The sequence below is a fragment of the Elgaria multicarinata genome, chromosome 17 (assembly GCF_023053635.1).
Source record: "Elgaria multicarinata webbii isolate HBS135686 ecotype San Diego chromosome 17, rElgMul1.1.pri, whole genome shotgun sequence".
In the NCBI taxonomy this organism is placed as follows: domain Eukaryota; kingdom Metazoa; phylum Chordata; class Lepidosauria; order Squamata; family Anguidae; genus Elgaria; species Elgaria multicarinata.
In genome coordinates, this window is record NC_086187.1 from 3038590 (window position 1) to 3060045 (window position 21456).

Consider the following 21456-nt stretch of genomic DNA (forward strand, 5'->3'; position numbering starts at 1 on the left):
TTGGGATCCTACCCAACTTTTCTCTGTCCTTTTTGAGATCCTTTGTCCCAACCAGACACACAAAACATGTTCCTCGGTTTTCTTCCATGTGAACACCTCAAGGAATGTGGGACCCATCCTGACAGATCATAGGATGGAGTGAAAACTATGCTTCCCTACTCCAAATCAATTAACAAGCCAGTCCACAAGGAAATATTGCCACCCAGATAAAAGACAAAGGCACAAACTAATGCATAATAATGACTGGAACAAAGTTTGGACCATGCTGGTCTCCTGCAGACACTCCAAATTAGAAATTAGTCACTGATACATATTAAGATTCTGCAACCTTATGTTGGCTCCAACTTGCAAACTAAAAATAGAGTTAGCTGGGTCAATGCATTAGGTGGTACATACAGAGCTGAGTTGCAAAAAGTGTTCTAATACATACTCTGCAATAGTTTCCAATCCTAATTTGGGTAGGTCCAGAATTCCTGAGAAATTATTTCTATTTTGCATTATATTATGCTGTCCCTCTTCCTTTGGCCACCCTAGCCCTGATAGATCCCTGTCTCTTGATCTATCTTCCAGCTCAGCTTTTCAGTTTCCTCCAGCACTCCTGACCCTTATCAACCCAATCGCTCTTGGCAACAGTGCTCAGCCATTCCGGGCCCTGGTTGAGTTCCCCCCACCCCAACTTACTGGCCTTCCACTTGCCTCTTAGAAACTGCAGCGTATGTCAGTATTTTGTGAAAGGTTGGTTCACAAACATTCTATGACATCATGCCAGATCAACCAATAGTTAGATGGGCAGGTTTGCTGGCTTCTTGTAGAAGACAGCAACCAATTATTAGTTCACATATCACAAAATATGTGAAAACCAATACTTGTAGCTTAAGTTATCCTTATGCTATGAGTCAGAAAACAACTGGTCCCTTCAGCATTACTGGAGAAGAAATATCCACTGTAATTTCTAGGTCCAAATGAATACAGAGATAGCGAAGTTTTTATTTTAAAAATGTACTGATTGGTTTACAGAAAGAAGAAGCTGTTGCGGCCTAACCCCACCTGAGTCTGGTCACAAAGACGACAATGGAATCATTTACCTAGGGAGGTTGTGGGCTCTCCCACACCAGAGGCCTTCAAGAGGCAGCTGGACAACCATCTGTCAGGGATGCTTCAGGGTGGATTCCTGCACTGAGCAGGGGGTTGGACTTGATGGCCTTGTAGGCCCCTTCCAACTCTGCTATTCTATGATTCTATAAGGGAGGCCCAAGTCTGAGACCCAAGGGGACACTTTGGGGCTTCTTCAGAAGACACCGGGGAAGCAGCCATCAACTCCCATCTTCAGCTCCCACCCCAAAGGTCTGCATGGGGGAAATCCGTCACCTCCCCGACTTCACTGTGAGCCTGATCATCCTGGCTGAACAGCAGCCTGTACCTCAGCCGCAGGGGAGCCTGAGGGCAGAAGAACAAGAAGGAAGGCAGATGGAGGTGAAGACCCTCTGCTTTTTCAGCCAGACCAACGCTCTGTAGTCAGGCTTGCCCTCCTGCGAGGGGCACAAGTACCCAATCCCTTCCGTCCCACAAGCTCTTCCATCTAGCCTGGTAGAGGCAGAAGTTGCTGGGTGGGTGAGGGGAGGGGACATGGCACACTCAGGGCCAGCTCCACCCACGGGGGATTCGCCCCAATCACAATCTCCCCAGCTCAAATTAAGCTCTGGGGACAAAGCACAAACTAGCCCCTGCCCATCGCTTCTAGTTCTAGGAAAACATGGCCAAGGGGAGGCAGGAATTACAAGGGCGAGGAACGTCTGACCCTGCACATGTTGTTGGACTCCCAACTCCTATCAGCTCCAGCCAGCGTGGCCTATGGTCAAGGATAATGGGAAGTAGAGTCCAACCTCATCTAGAGGACCACAGGTTCCCAGCTCTGCCCTACATCTTGCATGGGCAGCCCTCCCCCAGGCAGCCCAATCACAAGACGGGCACCAACGCCTGGGAATGGCAGCATCTTTGGCAACTGCCATCCATCCAGCATCCTCCTCCGGTCCCAGCACAGGCTCATATGCCTCCCCCCCCCCCCGCTGGCTGCCCCCGTCCCTCCCCCCACCCTCAGCCACGTACCTTGTCAGGGTTGGCCAGCAACAAGACCTGGGAAATTACAGCTGGGGCTGAGAGCGGGTTGAAGGCAGGCAGCTCTGAGCCTGTGGCCGGCTGCAGCTTGATGGCCATCGACTGCCGTTCAATCAGCAAGGAAGAAAAAAGACAGGAGGCGTCAGGAGCTCAAGAGCTGCGGCTGGACAGGCCCATGACCTGGCTACGGGCTCTTATGGATTCAGACGTTTCTCTCCCACCTTCCATTTCAAATTGAAAGACCCAAGAGGGCCAAGTTGAAAAAAGAAAAAACCAACAGGAGGAGCCGAAACAATCTATGGAGATGAGGAGCCAGGCATGACAAAATCAAACAGTGACCCGCCCACCCACCCAGCGACCTGCCAGGACAGAAAAGTCTTCAGCCAGCATCCACGTGCTGCCATTAAGGGTGGGCACTGGCCACTCCTGCGAGTGCCACCGTCTGGTGTTGCTCACAGATGGGCTGACCCAAATGGATGGGAAAGGTCATGTGGGAGGAAACAGCTCTCGGGGGGGCCCTGGTCCCACCCCTCTGAGAGCTTGACAGGTAAGAGCCAGGCACAGAGTGGCAGTGGTAGTCGAGGCCCAGAGGAAGGGACTCTCAGGGCGGGGCAGGTCTCCCACCTTTGGCACAGCAGCCTGAAACACAATGTGCTGGACTGGAGAAGGGGATGTGCTAAGCAGAGAGAGCACCAGCACCCTGGTGGCTGGGCAGCTGGAAACTGGGTCCCTGGCGAAGTGGAGCATGGCCTTCAGGCCGTTCCGCTCGTAGATGGTGACCGGTGGAATCGTGCCTGTTGAGGACAAGGAGAAGACAGACCAGGTGAGAGGAATCTGTGAGCAGGTGCCCAGGCAGGCCCTCCTCAGACCACGTGGTGGCTGGGGCTAGGGCAGCCAAAGTGGGCACACGGAGGACCGGCTAGCGAGGCCCCTTGGCCCCAAGTGCAGCCTGCAGGCCAACTAGAGAGCAGCAGCAGCAGCTGCCATCACGGCTGCCCAGCTGTGGGGCCTTGAAGGAAACCCCAAATCCCCACACTCACTCAGCATAATCGAATCCAGTGGGATGAAAAGCTTAGCCAAAGAGTGGCTGCAGGGGAGACGGCGTGAGGGCAACGGAGGCGTCACTTGAGGGACCACACTGGGGAATGGCGCCCCGGCCGCTGGGCTGTGGGGGAGACCTGGCAGAGAGAGCTGCACAGTTGGAGGTGACGTCTTTCTTTCCAGTACACTGTAGCTCTGTCCTCCATGCTCCACTAGACTACCGCAGTAGCATCACTGCCCGGCCCTCCCTCCCGCGTCTTTCATTCATGCTGGCCCTGCTGCAGGAGAAAGAGGAACCTGCAGCCCACCAAGTACGAGCAGCCCAGCCCCCTCCCCGCTCCCACGGGAAGTCGAGGCAGGCAAAGGCCTCCAGCGGGGTCTCCTGTTCTGCCCGCTGCTTGTGTGCTCCAAAGCCCCAGCCGCAAATGGGCCCAGCCTGGACCAGAGGCAGCTAGGAAGTGGTTAAGCAACTGCCCAACTTGTACCTCATTCCTGAAAAGAGTTTGACAAAGGAGATAGCACAATCACCGTAATGAGACAAGAGACCACGCCCTGCCACCTTCCTCAAACTCCCTTCTCCTGCACACCCTTTCCAGCAACAAGAGGCCAGAGAAGCAGACCACCATCTCCAAGAAAGACATGCGAACTCACCACCGCCCCTGAGCTCCAGCCCCCAACACTAACCTAACGACATCAGCTCCTCATCTAGTGACCGAGAGGAGGAGGAGGGCTGCAGCCTGCCTTGCAAGAGGCCGGACTCTGCATTCCCTTGCAGCGCTGTGGGCGCCTGGAGCCCTGCATCCATCTCAGAGAAGTCCATGAGTGTGAGACCGTTTACACTGTCTGGAGGGGGCTGAGGCTCTGCTGAAAGGCAAACAGGGGTTTTAAAAAAGCCTTTCCCAAAGCTCATCCACCATTCCAAGGATGCTGGAGAACATCCAGACATGCCCTCCACAATGCAATAGTGTGGGGCTGCTGCAGACAGGGTTGCTGGCTCCTAAATTCTAGGGCTGACCTCCCTTGCCCCCATCCCGACTCTGCTGCCGTTCTGTGGAGTTCACTTTCACGGGGGCACTGAAGTGACGTTATTGTCAAGTAGGATAAACCGAGCAAGAACTGATGCCACATTAAAGCAAAGCATTTCCATACACCGTTCTGCTCCTTCAGGAGCGGCTCGTTTGCAAGTTAAGGTAACTTCAATCAGTTGGAGCTGCTGAATAAACTTCTGCTAGCTAGCTGTTCCCAGTTTAAGCACAGTTCCCTAATGTGCTCCCGGGCTAGCTATTTTGCCAGCCAGCTAAGCAGATACAGAATGCACTGAAGAGGATGTCTCCATTCACTGTTTTGCTTCAAAGCAACGGTTTCCCAAAATCTGTCAGCCTTTCAGCTGCAATTTGGTCCAGTAAGCAGAGCAGGGGCTGTATTCTGCTCACCCCCTTCTGGGCCTCCTTCCAGTCCCTTGCAAAGCCTTCTCCTCCCTCCTGGATTCCCTCTTTAATCTCTTCCCCAAGAACTTGGAGGGCCCGAGGAACTCTTCTCCTGCCCCTGCTGGGCTTCCCTCCGCCCTGCCCCGGCCCTTTGCAGCATACCTACCAGTGGTGTCAGCAGAATCCCTGCTGGGCCCCAACCTCTGCTCGTATAAGCGAAGGACCTGCGTGAGCCGGTCATTTGCCTGCAGAATTTCTGCTGGAGAAACAGGAGAGGGCATTTGCCACCCGATGCTGAAAGGAGAGAGGAGAGGCCCGAAGCCTGCCTGAGCCTCAGCCCTGTCCAGGCTCAATCCCGGCATCTCCAGTTCACAGGGATTCAGCCAGCAAGGCAGGATAAGACCCCATGAGGTCCACACAGAATTCAGCCAGCCTAAGAGGCACAGATAATGCCAGGTGGCAGCAGCAGCAGCAGCAGCAGCAGCAGCTTCAAATGTTCATCAGTTCTTTTGATAGGACCACTTCCCACAAGCCAGGGCTGGACTCTAGCACAAACTGAGCCCCTGGGATCTCTCCTTGGAGGAGCAGAGCCCAAGACCAGCTCTGGAACAGAAGGGCCGGTGACCTCAACAGTCCAGGACTCAGGAGGCCTCCTTGGCCGGACACCGAGAGTCTTCTTCAGCCACATCCTGAAACGAAGCTTGGAATTCTATGCACCTAAGACAAGCCCACCTGCCGCAAATGTACAGATCAACGTTTTTCTTTTGCTCACCTGGCTTTTATGTTTTCAGAAGTGAGGGGCAGCCATTGCTTCCTCCCCAGAATGCTAGGTATTATCGGGTACTTTGCAGCCCTACCAGTGACTCATCCATTCAGTCTGCAATCATCACATTGAAACTGAGCCTAGAATGCAGACCTCATGACCGCAAGGTTCTTTCACCATTTTTTCCTTCCCCTGTCCCAGCCTCTTATAACAAGTAGTCTAATGAAATCTTCTGGAGAACTCAAAAGTATGCACTCTTTTTTGTGGCATTTTGGTTTTTCCTAATAAAGGCACTGCCTAACTGAGGATTTTGGATGGTTTTTTTTACTAATGGACCAATATGGCTGTCTTTGTTTTTCTTCTTTCCCATTTCTCTAGAGGTGGGGTAGGAAGGGGGCAGGAAGTGATGAAAAGGGCCATTAAGACAGTGTTGGCTAGTGTAGTTTCTTCTTGAGCAGTGCCAATACTACAGGAATGTTGTGCCCAACTGAAATTGTAAAACTATACACTTTATAATTAGTGCTATAACCTATAAATATACTTGAAAAAACAACACACAGTTTAAGGCATGCACTTCAAAAACTGAAATTCCAACATTCTTATTCCTGAGTCTGACAGAATAAAACACCATCTAAGAAAAGTGCACTAAAGCCCAGCCCCTCCCTTGCCAGATGTTGGCAGGTTGCACCAGATGTCCAAGTCTGGCCAAGCCTTCATTTCTGGGACCAGGCCTGGGCCAAGCCACCAGCCTTCGCCTTCTGGAGCCCCCCTCCCTGTTCCCTGCCAGCACCTCCACGGCTGCAGCCCTGCTTGTTCACACGTTACCCAAAGCCTCCTCGTCCTCCACCGTTTCGCTGGCCACTCGGAACATCAGGGGTTTCAGCTTCTCACCCTTGGCAAACACACCCTGAGGAAGGAGAAAGCCAGAGCAGCTGCCCTTGAGAAGGGATGGCCCTAGCTGAGCCACGCAGCCCACGGTACCAAGCCACAGCCTCACACCCAGCTGCCGGTCTAGAGTCGAGTCCAGGCATTCAAAATTAAGCTGCAGCCAAGCCCCAGTACTTAATTAAGCCTGGTTCACATTCCTATGCAATGCATATAAAAGCCAAACTGTGGGGTTTATGTCCCAATGCAGACTGAAGCGACCCTCCCCACAATGGTCCTGGGGAGACCCTCCCCTCCCCATTGCAAGCAGCTGGGGGTGGGGTGGGGTGGGGGGCTGTGGCAGGTGAGACTGCAAGGATCAGGCTCCTAGTGCATCCCTGCTTCACCTTTCCTGCCCAAACATCAGAGATGCTCCAAAAGTGCTGGGAAGGGCAGAAAGGGGAACAAACCTGCAGAACCTCCAGGGCTGGCTTGGGGATTGCTGCTCCTTCTCTGGCTTGGCAACCGCTCAGCATCTCTTCCAGGGCCTCAGCACAGCTGTGAGCTTCCTTGATGGCATTCATTCGCCTCGACACCTTGGCCGACTTGGCCTGCTCCTGCAACAGGCCTGACTCATTCAGACTACAAGGCACTTCCTTAAGCGAACGGCAGCCTGGCTTCACATTCCCCACCACAACCACCAGTGCAGGTCTTATCACCTCGGGTGCTTCCAGACGAGGCTTTCATCCTGCAGTCGCCCTGCCTCAAACATGGAATTTTGGGACAGATCCAGACATTCGTGAACCCTTCCCACCACTTCTTTTTTATTTTTGTCATACTAGAAAACAGTCACGAAGGAGGGAAAAGATGGAAGAACTGCCTGACGCCTTTTGACTGGGAGCACTAGGAGCCCTCTGTCTGGTCTGGAAGCATCCCCTGGTCTGGAAGCATCCCCTGGTCCAAGGGAACGCACCCCGAGAGAGGCAGAAAAGCCACCCCAGGGCTGGCCAGCGGGTCCCTCTCTGTGCCGCACCAGCTGCTGCCTGACCCAAAGGGAAAGATGCCTACCTCTTTCATCAGTGCTTTGATCAGCTTGTTGGCTGCTTGTAGGTCCTCTGGGTTTTTGCTTTTTAGCAGCCTTGTTAAAAGCTGTTGAGAGGAAGAAAGAGGGGGAGAAGTAGGGCAGAAACATCACATTGCAGCCAAAGGGGGGTGGGGTGGGGCTGGCTGGCTGGAAATCCTAGGGGTAAAAGCCTAAGCAAAGTTTCTAAAGGAGCAAATGCTAAAAAAAGAAGAAGAAAGGTTGCTTTGAATGTTTATCAAAAGACTTTAGAGCTTGTTTTTTTAATTCTGAAAAAAACATTCTTCTGAATAAAGTCTTTAAAACCAAATGGTTCAAGCCCACAAACTTTGCATTTTTGCACAATTTATTTATTTATTTATTTATTTAAAACATTTGTGTCCTGCCTTATATCACTAGGATCTCAGGGTGGCGTACAGATAAAAGCATACAGTATAAAGCAATAAATATTAACAGCTAAAAACAAATTAAACCATGAACCAAGTTAAAACAATATGTAATTTAAAAGCAGTAAAAACAATTTAAACAGTTAAAACAATGTGCCATCTTAGTGAATTTAACCATCAAAGGCTTTGTTAAAAAGCCATGTTTTCACCCCCTAGTTAATGCCCGCTCTGTAAGCCACAGGCTGAACAAAACTGGAGTACTGTCAGCACAAGGGGAACGCGGAGGGCCTCGGTGCGGCGGAAGCTGCCGCGTTCTGGGCCTTTGCCCTCCCGCATCTTGATCATCGAAACATCCCTGCCAGGCACCCGAGGCAGCTGCTGCAGCTGCTGTGCACTTTGGCATCAGCAAAGGGCTAGAAGGAGCCAGTTCACGTCCACCACAAAGTGCTGCCCCTGGACTGGAGGTGCCACTGAGGGAGGGGACTTAACATGGTGGGGAGGGAGAATGAGGGTGGGGAGAACGCCCCCAAGCGCTATTCCGGGGTGGTTGATGGAGATGAGAGAAGCACTTCCCCCAACCCAATATAAACTCCTTTCTCCGCTCCCAAGATCTATTTAAGCTGCGCTGTAGGCTCAGCCCCTAACAGCTCCAAATGTTGTGGAATAGGAGGGGGGAATTTGAGTCAGGGCAGGGGCACCTGACAGCACACACCCCAGTCACAGGTTTTCCCAGGTGATGCAATGAGCAGATGAAAACCCTGGCCGCCCAGACACCCTCGCCCTGGCTGGAGGCAGCTGAAGAAGGGAGGGCTGAACACCCCACCCCACCCCACGCCACCCCAAAGCTACGCTTCCAACCCCACTGCAACGTTCTGCTGTGGGTACACAAGTCCCACAGCCACAAGAGGGCAGCACACGTGCACAGCCCTCCGTCCCCCCATTCCCTTTGGGGGAGACCAGTATTTGTCAGACCTATTGGGAGGACAAGGGAAATAAAGATGTGCACGTGGGCAGGCCTCATTCTGCGGCTCTGTGGGTCAGCACTGGGCCCCTCGATGTGGCAGGACTCCCTCCCCGCTTCCCCTGAAAGGCCTGTTGCCACTCAACCTCCCTGCCAGCTAGTCAGCCACGCCGTTCTCCAGGACACTCCATTCCATTCTCTCTCCCTTCCATTTTTCTTGTCCAACTGATACTCAACGTTCTGTGGCTACTGAGCATGGGTGGTCCTTACTGGGCTACTTGGGCAGGGGGTGTTTGCCCCCTTAAATTTTGAAAAGACTTTTTGTACTTCGGCAAGCCTTGGGGAGTCCCCTGAGTATGCCAATGGTCCCCCCCTTGTTTCTCAGAGGCCCTGTTTTGTCTCCAGTCCGGACAGCGCTGGCCAGCTGAGTTGAGTATTAGAGGGAGCGGTGAGGACGCAAAGGCAGCAAGGGGCTTGGCTGCAAATGGGATCAGGTTACCTTTGATTTCTCACCATCAGCATCAAAAATAGAACTAGCTGGTCTTGGAGAAGGTGGTGGTAGAACTTTGTCCTCCACCAGCTTTGGGTCCTGTTTTACAATTCCTGAAAGAAAGGTTTCTAATTATATTTTTATTGTAAAATTTCAACAAAACCAAAAAGGAGAGAAAAAATCCTGAAAGAAGTGTTGACACATGCATGCAGCAGAGATGAGTTTAAGGCAACAGAACCAGCATCAGAACATCTAAGTGAGTTTACTGGATGCAGAATATCAAGATTCAAAACACGCCTGGCATGTTCCACTCTCGCTGTTCATGTGCATCAAAAGGAAAATAAAAGTGAAAACAAAAATGAAGGAGGTGCTGTGCAGACTAGGCGAGGCACACACAGCTGAAGCGCACTCACGGAAGGCAGCAGCGTTCCAGCTTCTGATGGGCTTCCATTCCATAACCCTTGGAACATATTGCTGCAAGACACTGCAAGAGCCACCAGGATAAGTAGCTGTGAAAAAGGGGGGAGGCCGGCGGCCCCAGCTGCCCCAGCCTAAAGGCTCCAATGAAAGAAAAGGTTCCCTTCTGCCCCTCTCGCAAGAGCTAAGACGCCTTGCAAGGAAACGGCGCATCAGAACCCTTTGGTCAGCAGGCTCGTGGCTTGTAGCCGTGTGACCCGAGATGCAGCGAAAGAATGCTGAGAAAGAAGTGAATAGAAACCTTGCTTCTTCAGCATTTGATAAGCGTCTCGGATTTTCACTTCCTGAGGAAACCACACCGTCCAACTGAACATTACCTCAACGATGCGAGACTTGACTCTGTCCGTCGACCACTCTCCAAGATACTGAAAAGCCCAAACAAATACAGTTACCACCAGGAGACTTCCGGGACTTTTTCCTTTGCAGGAGCAGGAGAAAGTGGGCTGGGTGGGCGGGCCAGGTAGGGGAGCGGGGCCCTTCCTTGCTTCCCTGCATTTTGCTTTTGTGGTTCTCACGATACCTGCATTTTGTCCTGGGCTCAATTTGTGCCTCAGAACATGTGAAGAGAGTGCCACTGAGCATATGAAGAGTGCCTTTATTCCTTCAGCAATGAACCATCACATTAAGCCTCCACATATCAGCAACGAGTGAACAGCCCTCCCGGCCTGAGGTAGAGACACCCCACATTTTTTTCTTTAATGAAACCCTAATTTTCTCCTGGCTTGTGGGAGGCCTTTCTCAGGGGGGCCCAGGGCAACCCATTATCGGCTCAACTGGCAAAAGCACCCCCTTTCCAGCTCCCCTTGCAGGACGAGCACATACCTTGGGAGAGAGGACTTTGATGAGCCCATTCAAAAAACGGAACTTCCCCATTTCATGATGAAAATTTTCACCGCAGTTATTCACACACATCTCCAGCACCTGCAGGCAAAGATGCAAACGCAGCCTTAATCTGAACGCTGGCAAATCCACAGAGAGGCCCGGATCCTGCAGTGGCCACTGGGAGGGCCCCCCTGCGAGTGAACCTGGGAGGGGCTGTCCCCACCCTGCCACTGTATCAGGAAGAGCAGAGGTGCAAGGAGCAGGGGACCCCCGAGGCAGCAGAAGAAGAGGCATACAGGCAGGCAGGGGAAGGCAGTAACTCCTCAGGTCTAATCCTTCATCACCTCAAATAGGTGGCCACTTTCCAAACCAGAGGTGGGCAACTTGTGGCCCTCCAGATATCTTGGCCCGCAACTCTCATGGGCCGTAGCCAGCATAACCCACGGTGAAGGAGGGCGGGAGTTCTAGGCTGAAGCCTCCGGAGGGCCATAAGTTGGCCACGCCCGTTCTAAAAGAAGGGGCACCGAGACTGCCGGCTGGCCAGAGACCACACTCATTGACCTGGGAGCTCCTCCCACTGGGGGGAGTGTTGTGTCTAGCCCTGCTCCCCTTAGGTTGGGGGAAGGAGTTTTAGGTGATCAATCAGACTCTGAAGCAGTGGAGACGGTGCCAGAAACATGCCAGCCTATACCAGTGGGAGAGGAGGCTCTCACGGGCTCTTCACCAGCTGGGAGTGAACCTTCTCCAGAGCTTATCCCCTCAAGGGTAAACAACACACAGCCAGTGGGAAATCAGTATTCTTCCAAGGGGGGGCACAGAGAGGCTAGCAGATCCTAGAGTACGCCGCAGACTAAAACGGGCAGAGCTAAAGGCAGGTGAGAGATGAAACCTAGCAAAGCTCTTTCAGCTTTCCACCAGCATTTAGGGCCTATTCAAAGCCAGTTGACAGGTCCTCTGACCTGTAAACCATGCCCATGTGCCAACAAGGCGGGACGGTACAACCCACTTCGATGATGCTACAAGTTGAGTGACATTTTCCAAGAGTGGCCCCCTCCTTTACAAACACTCTGAAGTTCCCAGAGAACCAGCAGCTTCAAGGCCGCAACAGGGAGCAAGCAAGCTAGTTTCCGGGAGAACTTCTTACAGAGATAAGCTTGCAGAGGCATCTGACATTCTCAAACTATTTCCTACTAAATCTACCTCCTAGGTACAAGGCCGGCCTTGTACCTATACGTACCTGACACTTAGTCACTGAAGAAGGAATGTATATACTGCACATGCTCATGGGCACCCAGCACTCTGAATGACTTCCCATGTGCCAGAGCCATGTCTCAGAAAGGGGAAGACATTCCAAGTCTAGGTTCCTCACCCCACACCACTCACTGCCATTCAGATTAAGGAAGGAAGGGGTTCCGTGGGCCTGGGTGAAAAGTAGGGGGGCAAATGAGCATTGGAGGGGGCAGAGAAAAAGATGACCTCAACCAGGCTCTCCTGGATTGGGACGACTGCAGCAATGGGGCTGGGCAAAGCAGGTCCTCTTGGGGCCACAAGGGTGGGCAACTGGGGAGAGGCAACGAGTGGGGTGCCGCAGGGCTCAGTCCTGGGCCCAGTGCTCTTCAACATTTTTATTAATGATTTGGACGAGGAGGTGCAGGGAACGCTGATCAAATTTGCAGATGACACAAAATTGGGTGGGATAGCTAATACCCTGGAAGACAGAAACAAACTTCAAAGTGATCTTGATAGGCTGGAGTGCTGGGCTGAAAACAACAGGATGAAATTTAATAGGGATAAATGTCAAGTTCTACATTTAGGAAATAGAAACCAAAGGCACAGTTACAAGATGGGGGATACTTGGCTCAGCAATACTACAAACGAGAAGGATCTTGGAATTGTTGTAGATTGCAAGCTGAATATAAGCCAACAGTGCGATATGGCTGCAAGAAAGGCAAATGATATTTTGGGCTGCATTAATAGAAGTATAGCTTCCAAATCACGTGAGGTACTGGTTCCTCTCTATTCGGCCCTGGTTAGGCCTCATCTAGAGTATTGCGTCCAGTTTTGGGCTCCACACTTCAAGAAGGATGCAGACAAGCTGGAGCGTGTTCAGAGGAGGGCAACCAGGATGATCAGAGGTCTAGAAACAAAGCCCTATGAAGAGAGATTGAAAGAACTGGGCATGTTTAGCCTGGAGAAGAGAAAATTGAGGGGAGACATGACAGCACTCTTCAAATCCTTAAAAGGTTGTCACACAGAGGAGGGCCAGGATCTCTTCTCGATCCTCCCAGAGTACAGGACACGGAATAATGGACTCAAGTTAAAGGAAGCCAGATTCCAGCTGGACATCAGGAAAAACTTCCTGACTGTTAGAGCAGTGCGACAATGGAATCAGTTACCTAGGGAGGTTGTGGGCTCTCCCACACTAGAGTCATTCAAGAGGCAACTGGACAACCATCTGTCAGGGATGCTTTAGGGTGGATTCCTGCATTGAGCAGGGGGTTGGACTCGATGGCCTTGTAGGCCCCTTCCAACTCTGCTATTCTATGATTCTATAAGCAGTCTCCCCCCCCAAGAGTAGGCTCAAGGCCACAAAAGGGAGACCAGAGATCCTGACCCAGATTCGGATGGTGCCGTGGGCCACATAAGGAACAGTGAAACAAGGAGGCTGACCTCCAAAGAGGTGACACAAGCCTCCGTGCTCATACACACAAGCCTCCATGTGTTCACATATGAACACACGCACACAACAGCCTGGATCCCGCACAGTCCTAAATGGTCACACTTACATTTAGAGCACGCAGTGCTTCTGCTTCCTGTGGTGATTGGATCTTATGTTCCAGCAACCGCAGAGCTGTGGTGGGGCTGAGGAACAGGACAAGCCATACAGCTTACATTAAAACCATTCTTATGTTTTCCTGCACATTAACTGTATGAGATGGGCCCATATTCCTCTTTTATCAATGGGGGCCTGAGGCTGAGGGAGACAATTTGCCCAATGGAAGGGAAGAGGGGAGGTAAACTCCAGCACCCAAGTTCTTATGGAAGGCTATCCATGACTACCAGTCCTGATACCTATGTGCTACCTCCAGTGCAGAGGCAGCGAGCCTATGTATACCAGTTGCTGGGGAACATGGGTGGGAGGGTGCTGTTGCACCGTATCCAGTTTGTGGGTCCCTGGTCGACAGTTGGTCGGCCACTGTGCGAATAGAGTGCGAACAGATGGACCCTGGGTCTGATCCAGCATCAGGGCTCTTATTATATTCTTATGTTCAAGTTCAACCCTCTGCTTCTGCACAGGGTCCCAGAGTATAACACAGTCGTCAACTGAAGTTCCTCAGTTGAGAGATGCTGCATGTATGCCCAGAGGCACTCACTGCCATTTGCATAATTTTACATGTTCTAAGGCTGAGCTCAGTCAAATATTTTTCTTCCAAAAGGGCTCAGTCTCTACAGGAAAATAACTGAGGGCTGGAGGAAGATCAGCTTTTAACATTTATTTTATTTATTATTACATTTATATCCTGCCTTTTTTCCTCTTGCAAGGAGCCCAAAGCAGCTCACACCGCCCTCCTCCTCCTCCTCCTCCTCCTCCTCCTCCTCCTCCTCCTCCTCTGTGTTTTATCCTCACCACAACCCCTGGGAGGCAGGCGAGCCTGAGAGTCAGTGACTGGCCCAAAGCCACCCAGGGAGCTTCTCGGCCCACTCCTGAACACCCTCAACGCCAAGCAGCAGGAGGAGAGAAGGAGCAGCGTGAGGATGAGTCTGTCTGGCAACTCTCCCAGGTCAGGGAAATCTGCCAGGGGGTACAAACTACCCCCCACCCCAAAACCACCACAAAGAGTCTTATGGAACCTTTAAAACAAACACATTTATTGTGGCATAAGCTTTCCTGGATCCTGGCAAAGAGCCACAAAATGCTGTTTGCTGAGGAAAGACTGATCCAGAGCAAGGAGATGCGAGCAATCCTCAAACAACAGAACCACAGGCTAAACTCTGGCCACATGTCATGGGACGACACCATTTTACACTCTCAGAAGCAGCTCTGAAATGTACGGGCTTAGAAGAATGTTCCTCTGGATGTGGACAAAGGGTATTACAGAACAGCTAAAGCCAAAACATTTGGTGTTCCCCTGTATACGTGCGCGCGTGCGCACACACACACACACATGCCCTGAGCCAGAAGTGGCAAAGGGCCACCTGGTACAGCCTTCTTACCCGTTGGCATCTGCATTGACTTGATCGCTAATCTTCTGGATACATTCCCAGTTTTCCTCAGGGTTACAGGGGTCAGTGGCCTTGTCTGTCAAGGAATACAAGATTGTGAAGAGTCAGGCCAGTCCTGCAGCAGTGGAAGCCTCAAGACAACGAGGCAGAGACAGGGCAGCCCCAAATGTAGCTCCCCCACCCCACCCCACCCCACCCCACCCCCACACGTTTCTGCTAGCAGGGAAGAGACCAGGAAAGTAGAAAAATGGAAGCAGAAAGTGGCAGGGGACAGTCTAAATACCTCTAAGGACACCCAGAGCTAAGGAGGCTGCAATTTACTTAGGAAATAAACTAGGGACAGCTTAATACCACAACAGATGTATCCAACAGCAGGATAAACCTCACAGGGCTGCCAGCATCTTTGGCAGTGAAGAAAGCAAAGGAAAGATCCATTCACTCATTAAGACAAAAAATGGAACACATCTGCTATGACACAGAAGGAAATCTGAGGTAAATGTATATCTTTTTAATAAAACTTTACTTCTAAGAATTCTGAACACTGCAAAAAAAATAATTAGAAGGAAAGTTAGAAATGGCTAAAATATCCTTGGAAGATAAAATTAATCTATTCAGATGATGGAAACTGAGTTATTAAATAGTTAAAGGAAAAATAAAAATATTTCACTGATGGACTACCAGAGGGATATTATTTATTTATTATTTATTTATTATTTATTATTATTTATTATATTTATTTGTATCCTGCCTTTTGCCCAATACTCAAGGCAGTATTACAAAGTTTAAAACACACGTTTCAAAACATAGGAAAAGAAATGTTAAAAAAAAAAGCTTAAAATACACAACAAAATTATAAGTCCGTAGGGGGAGAAAACAAAACAAACAAACCAGGGGACGGGCCCTCGCCTTAGTGTCACCCCCTTTGGAGGTGACCCCGCTGGTGGCGGACCCGCCCCCAAAGGAGCCTGCCTCTTAAGCTCCCAGTCCCCAAAAGATGTTGCAGCTGGGGGTGAGATGGTTCTGTGCTGGGAGCCGGAGTCTGCTATTTATGACATTTAGGTTGCAGTCATAGACATATTTACCTGAGAGTAAGCCCCATTCAACTCCATGGGACACTGCTGAGTAGATAGGTATAGGACGGCAGAGTTTGTCAGACTGTTTAGTGGGAAGGGCAATGCTGAACCCCTCCCAGGAGGCCACAATGACTGTCGTATGTAAAGGTGGGGGGAGACCCTCCACTGCCTACTCAGAGAGGCCAAATGAAATACGTCAGAACAGGGGGGGTGGGGGGGAGGGGGAGGGGAACGGACTTTTTCCTAGAAGCAGAGAAAGCTTTTTGATAAAATAGAAAAATAATCCCTTTTTCTGTCACAAAGGCATTTGATTTAGGGAAGCACTTATACAGCAAGGTGGCCCTGAAGCTGGCATTGGCGGGGAAAGTGTTCTTCTCCTGGATTTTATCCAAAAGCGATACTAGACCCAGGGGCCTCCTTTGAACAGAAGCAACAGAGCCCCTGGCAACAGCAATGAGAAACTGTGCAGGAATAAAAGCACTGAGGGTAAAAGGAGTTTAAAATCTCCTTCGCTGCAGATGACAGGCCGTCTAACTAACCCACATGACTCAATAAAGGCCTGCTTGCAAAATATCAGGGTACAAAGTCAACCAGACAAAAACTGGAAGTAAACATTTAAGATGAGAAGCAAAGAGAGAGAGAGAGAGAGAGAGAGAGAAGCACAAGATAGTTCCACAGGATCACATGCTAGGAGAGCCTGGCGAAGTCCTCAGGATCATTGCGAAACTAGAGCTGTGCAGGATGAATGATCTGTCCTTCTGTAGACTGTTTTGTTTTTGGCGTCCATCATGGCCAGCCCCACTATTAGGCAGCGCGAGGTAGCTGCCTCAGGCAGCTGATTTGCGGAGGGGGGTCATAAAAGGGTAGCAAATTATTTTTAATGTATAGTTATTGTCTTTTTCTTGCCAAAGAAGGGAATGAAATACTTATGGGATTTTTTTTTCTCAGGGGCCAACACCGCTTGGATAGCCTTGGATATTATGCATCTTGACTGGGGTGGGGGGCACCATTTGCTGCTCCACCTCAGGCAGCAGAATGGCTGGTCCTTGGCTATCCTTACAGCCCAAATTCCAGGAATGGAAGGACTGAATGTTGGGTTTTGTCTCACTGACTGGGTTTGCATGACTGCAGGCATGAAAGAAGCCATCGTGGCTTCTCCTATCACCTCCATGTGCGCTCCACACACAGCCGTTGTTCACATAATTACCCACGTTACAGTGCAGGTTGGCGTGACGTCCAACCCTGGCAGCAGGAATGACTTCGTACCCATCCCACAACCCCTCCCCCCACTGCAGCATGGGTAATTATGCAAACAACAGCTGTGTGTGGAGCACACATGGAAGTGGTAAGAGAAGCCACGATGGCTTCTTTTACCCCTGCGATCATGTGAACCCGGCCACTTAGAAAGCAACCTAGAATTGCCACATGGCTTAACTTTGCCAAAAGGGGACCGTTTCAGTTGCATCCTGCCATCATGAATGCCTCCGAGAGGCAGTATTTACTCAGTGTGTTCATCACAAAGGCATTTCATAGTGAAGATAACTGGAACAATCTCATTTCAAGGTCCGATTGAAGTCTGCTGTGATCATGACGAACAAAGAGGAGGTTTGAACAAAGCACTGTGATTTTGTTGCCAGCTGTTTGAAAATCTGGAACATATCTCAGCCCTATCCGAGTCCTCCTAGAACTACTTTGACAGCTATTATTTCTATGAGAGGATTTAATGCTGGTGGGCCTAGAGCTGGGATGCGAACCTCCAGCCTGTGGGGGCCAAATCTGGCCACAGAAGTCTCACCCAGGCCCCATCATCCCCTCTCCAAACACTACATAAAAGCAGCCTCTCTCTAGAGCTGAGGAGGAGACCGCTCCCCTCTACCACACTTCTCCCTAGGCAGAGAAAGGCATCGCAATCGCTTTGTACCCCTCTCTGCAGGGAAAAGGGGGTGGAGGACGCCAGGGGCAGGGCTTTGGCGGTGGGGGAAGGAGAAGGCACGCACGCGCACACACACACACACACACACACACACACCCTGGCATCATCCAGCCCCCAGAGGGTAGGCAAAGACACAATCCACACAGGGGGAGAGAGACAGGCCCCCAGCCCTGGCCTAGTAAGGTTGGGCAGAAAGGTAGGTTTCTGCGACAGAGAAAATGCTGAATGGGTAGTTAGAGAAAACAGTGGGATAAAAAGGAATTAACTGGGTATTATAAGGTTATTTCTAGTGGTTCCAACTCTGAGGTCTCTAGGTGTTATAACCCCTGACCACAGACCATAATGGCTAAGGATGATGGGAACATTATTATTATTATTATTATTATTATTATTATTATTATTATTATTATTATTACATTTATATACCGCCCCATAGCTGAAGCTCTCTGGGTAGTTTACAGAAGTTAAAAACAGTCCGGTATATCTATACAAAATTTAAAACCATAAAAAGCATAAAATACTAACAAAAACAGACAATATCCATTTAAAAACAACTATCCATTTAAAAACAACTGTAGTCCAACAACATTCCCGAGCTTGGGAACTAGTGCTTAAGTTTTAAAAGGTTATGAGGCCAAGACAAGCTACTTGCTGGGAAGGATGTGGTTAAAAAGGGGGGGGCATATACCCATATGTGGCATGGCTGCCCACAAAATAGACTTTACAGAGGTACAGAAAACATTAATATGACTCTGGTTATGGGGCTGCCAGAACACTGCTATCAGGAAACATGAAAGCCCACGTTAGGAAGGAAGCATTTATTGGGGAACAGAGCCCAATGAACCAAAAACGAAAATCAAGTTAATTTAACTTATGGGATATTAGTGTCATGGGAAAATAACTATCTTTATTCACCAGAGAGTAAGGCACGTTGTCTAAAGACTCGTCATGGCATTTGCAAGAGATCTTGGCACAGATCAAGGGCCAGTAGTCGGTGTCATTTTGAACTCCTAGGCTAGGAGTTGGTCAAAGTGCTGTTTGTTGCACACGTTAATGCAGAGGATTCTCTTGTTCTGCTCTAAGTGGACGGTGCTGGGTCGCCAAAGTGTGTATGTTGATAAGTATTACGGACTGAGAACGAAGCCTTATTGCCCGCTAGGTGTTGCAGTGGGGGATCTTGTGGACACAGAATCGGGACCAGCTTCAAGCAAGGGGTCCTGCTTTCCCCATGCCATCCCACTTTGCCTTCCCTGGTCCCCTGTACCAGACAGAGCCGTGTGTGCTGCCCTGCCCCACCACAACCCCTATGGGGAGTGGGAGAGGGCTGGACCTTGGGGCTGAAGTCCAGGTTTTCGCAACCCAGAGTATGTCCAAATGACCACGCGGAAAAGTGCAGTGGCAAATAGGCCGGGCAAGGGCGTGCCGTGCCACACACACAGCCGGGTCGGAGGCTGCTCCTTGCAGCAAGCATCCCCTCGTCCTTATTTTTAGAAACATTTTCTAGTTGGGGAGGGGAAGCTATACAGCTCGTTACAAATACTCGTCTTATTATTTTTACTTTTAAATATCTTATCCTTTTCTACAGCAAAATAGTGCTTATCGTCAATAAACGCGTTTAGCATTGGTGCAAACTCCATGATGATGGCACGCGGGAAGCGAGTTTAAAACATGTTAACTGCCCACGTTTATCAGAGCTCTGCCAGGGTCAGCAAACAGTTCTCGTGTGTTCCTTGCTCTAACATCTCAGGCATGTAGAAGCTCCTGCAAAGCCTTGAAGGGCGTCGTGCGGCCGGGAGGCAGAAGCCCTCGTGGCTGCTTAAAGGGCTCCCGAAAACGCACCCCGCCCCGGGTCTAACCCCCGCCTGAAGACCGACGCAGCGCCGCGTTCACACGTGCAGCCCGCACAGCCGCCGGCTTCTCGCTCTCGGAGCGCGGAAGCCTCCCGCTTGAGGAGACCCGCGCGCTCCGCCGCGAACCCTCTGGGCGAGTGCAGAATGCCGTGCCGTGCCGTGCCTGCCCTCCCCCCACCCGCCTGCCCGCACTCACGAAGCAGGCGCTCCAGCGCGCCCGGGGCAGCCGCCTGAGCCATGGCCGGGGCGGCGGCCGCCGCCGCCTCTTCCTCGTCGGCGTTGGGTCGGTCCATGCCGGAGGAGCCGGAAGCGAGTTTAAAACATGTAGCCGGAGGAGAGGGGACCCGCCCGCCGCCGCCCCCGAGCGCGTGGGGAGGGGAGGGGAGGGGAGGGAGCCTGCGGAGCGGTACAAAGCCCGAGCGCCCCTCGAAAGCGCCCGAGGCGGAACTTTGCCCCGGCCGAGAGCGCCTTCAGGGTGCTGGAGGAGGGGCTGAGCACGGGATGTGCGGCGGGCGGAGGAAGAGGCGGGCCGGAGAGAACGCTGGGGGCTGCGACACGTCGGGATGAAGACCGCAGCCGCGGAACCCGGGAGCGGCCAGCTGGCCGGCCCAAATTCGGCGGCAAGAAGAGCCTGCGGGCCCGCCCTCCCGCCTCGAGCTCCTGCGGAAGCGGCACCACAACGCCCGTGCTCCCCAGCGCCAGGGCCGGCGGCCACGAAAGCCCCCCACCACCACACCCCGGCCCATCAGCGCAGAGCGGATTGCCCCCCCCCTACCGGCCGCCAGCCTTCTGACTGGGCATCTCTCTGGGGCTGCCGGAAGAAACCTGCCAGGTCCACCTGCTGCAGCCCGAGATGCCCTTCCAGCATCAGGATCAGGCTGTGGGTCCGTCCAACAAGGTGTCGTGGGGCACAACAGAGCCCACGGGCACCCAGTTGCCTATCCCTACTGTACTACTATATGAGAAGACACCTTTTTAAAAAAGAAAAAAAAACCTGCATTAGCCAGAAAGGCAGTCACGTCATAGATTTCAGAAGCCAAGAGAATCTTGACTGTAGCCTGACTGCTAGCAGAGGGCTGAGTTGTAACAGGCAGCTCGCTGTAAGCACTCCAGAAGTTTAAAACCCAAAAGTGCCTGCACAACTTCATTGTACTGGAAACTTTACTTTAAAAAAATAATTCTAGGCCTGTTCTTGTCACATAGCAGATGTGATAGTAAAGCTCTTTGTAGACTGTACTACAGGCTGCAGGGAATTGTGATGGTAGAAAATTCCTCCTCAGTAAGAAAAATCCCTGCCCTGCACATAGAAAACTAGTGTATCAGGAAGGAGGTTTCCAGCCTGGCCTGCTCCTTGGCATTTCAGTTTTATGGCACCCTCCCACTTGCCGCCTAAAACGATAACAGCTCAGAAACACATCAATCATCTGCCGATCAGAACTTAGTGAGAGTGAGGAGTGATGCTTCCAGGAAGGAAGGAAAGCCTCGAGAGCAATCCTGTGCTCCCCAGGCAGAGGGGGGTGAGGTGCATAGGATACTTCAGCTTCCTGAATCCACGGTGAGAGACCAGTGCTCAGAGCTCGCGTGAAGAGCACCACACCAGTTGCCTCTCCAGTGTCACAACGGTGACCCCAGGGATAAAGGAAAGGGGGCTGGGGAAGTGAGGATACGAGCTGTCCCCAACCTCCACCCGCCCCACTCCTGGACGCCTCAGCTAGACAGGCGAAAACGCCCATCTAGCTAAAATCCAGATCGGGAGGAGAGCGGAGGCATACATCGCCTGATGCTCCACCCACTCTGCACAGGATCCCCCTCAGCCTGAGTTTGGAGGCTGACAAGAATCCCGATAAGACTGCGCCCCGTGTGCTTTCTGACTACCAGAGAGCAAAATACAGGTGTCTCGGCTCCAAGCATCTTGTGCGCCCTCCTCGCTGGAGGGCCTGGACTTCCAG

The 21456-nt window shown here is 51.4% G+C and overlaps 1 protein-coding gene across 7 annotated transcripts; it reads right to left on the bottom strand.

Annotated features, from left to right (window-relative positions):
* Positions 1-949: 949 nt before the first annotated feature.
* On the bottom strand, positions 950-19894 carry GGA2 (golgi associated, gamma adaptin ear containing, ARF binding protein 2). Of its 7 annotated transcripts, none has more exons than XM_063143189.1 (15): positions 19704-19894; positions 14643-14727; positions 13214-13289; positions 10428-10526; positions 9847-9970; positions 9138-9241; positions 7279-7359; positions 6681-6821; positions 6172-6253; positions 4750-4842; positions 3841-4020; positions 3156-3293; positions 2740-2909; positions 2107-2217; positions 950-1437 (listed from the first exon to the last, which is right to left on the bottom strand). In XM_063143189.1, the coding sequence occupies exons 1-15, from the start codon at positions 19798-19800 to the stop codon at positions 1327-1329; spliced, it is 1692 nt and encodes a 563-aa protein (XP_062999259.1). In that variant the 5' UTR covers positions 19801-19894; the 3' UTR covers positions 950-1326. The 7 variants fall into 7 exon arrangements, with proteins under 7 accessions (XP_062999259.1, XP_062999258.1, XP_062999257.1 ...); XM_063143188.1 differs by having other exon boundaries at positions 4750-4839; positions 6681-6827; positions 19704-19890; XM_063143187.1 differs by having other exon boundaries at positions 3841-4017; positions 6681-6827; positions 19704-19889.
* Positions 19895-21456: the final 1562 nt, after the last annotated feature.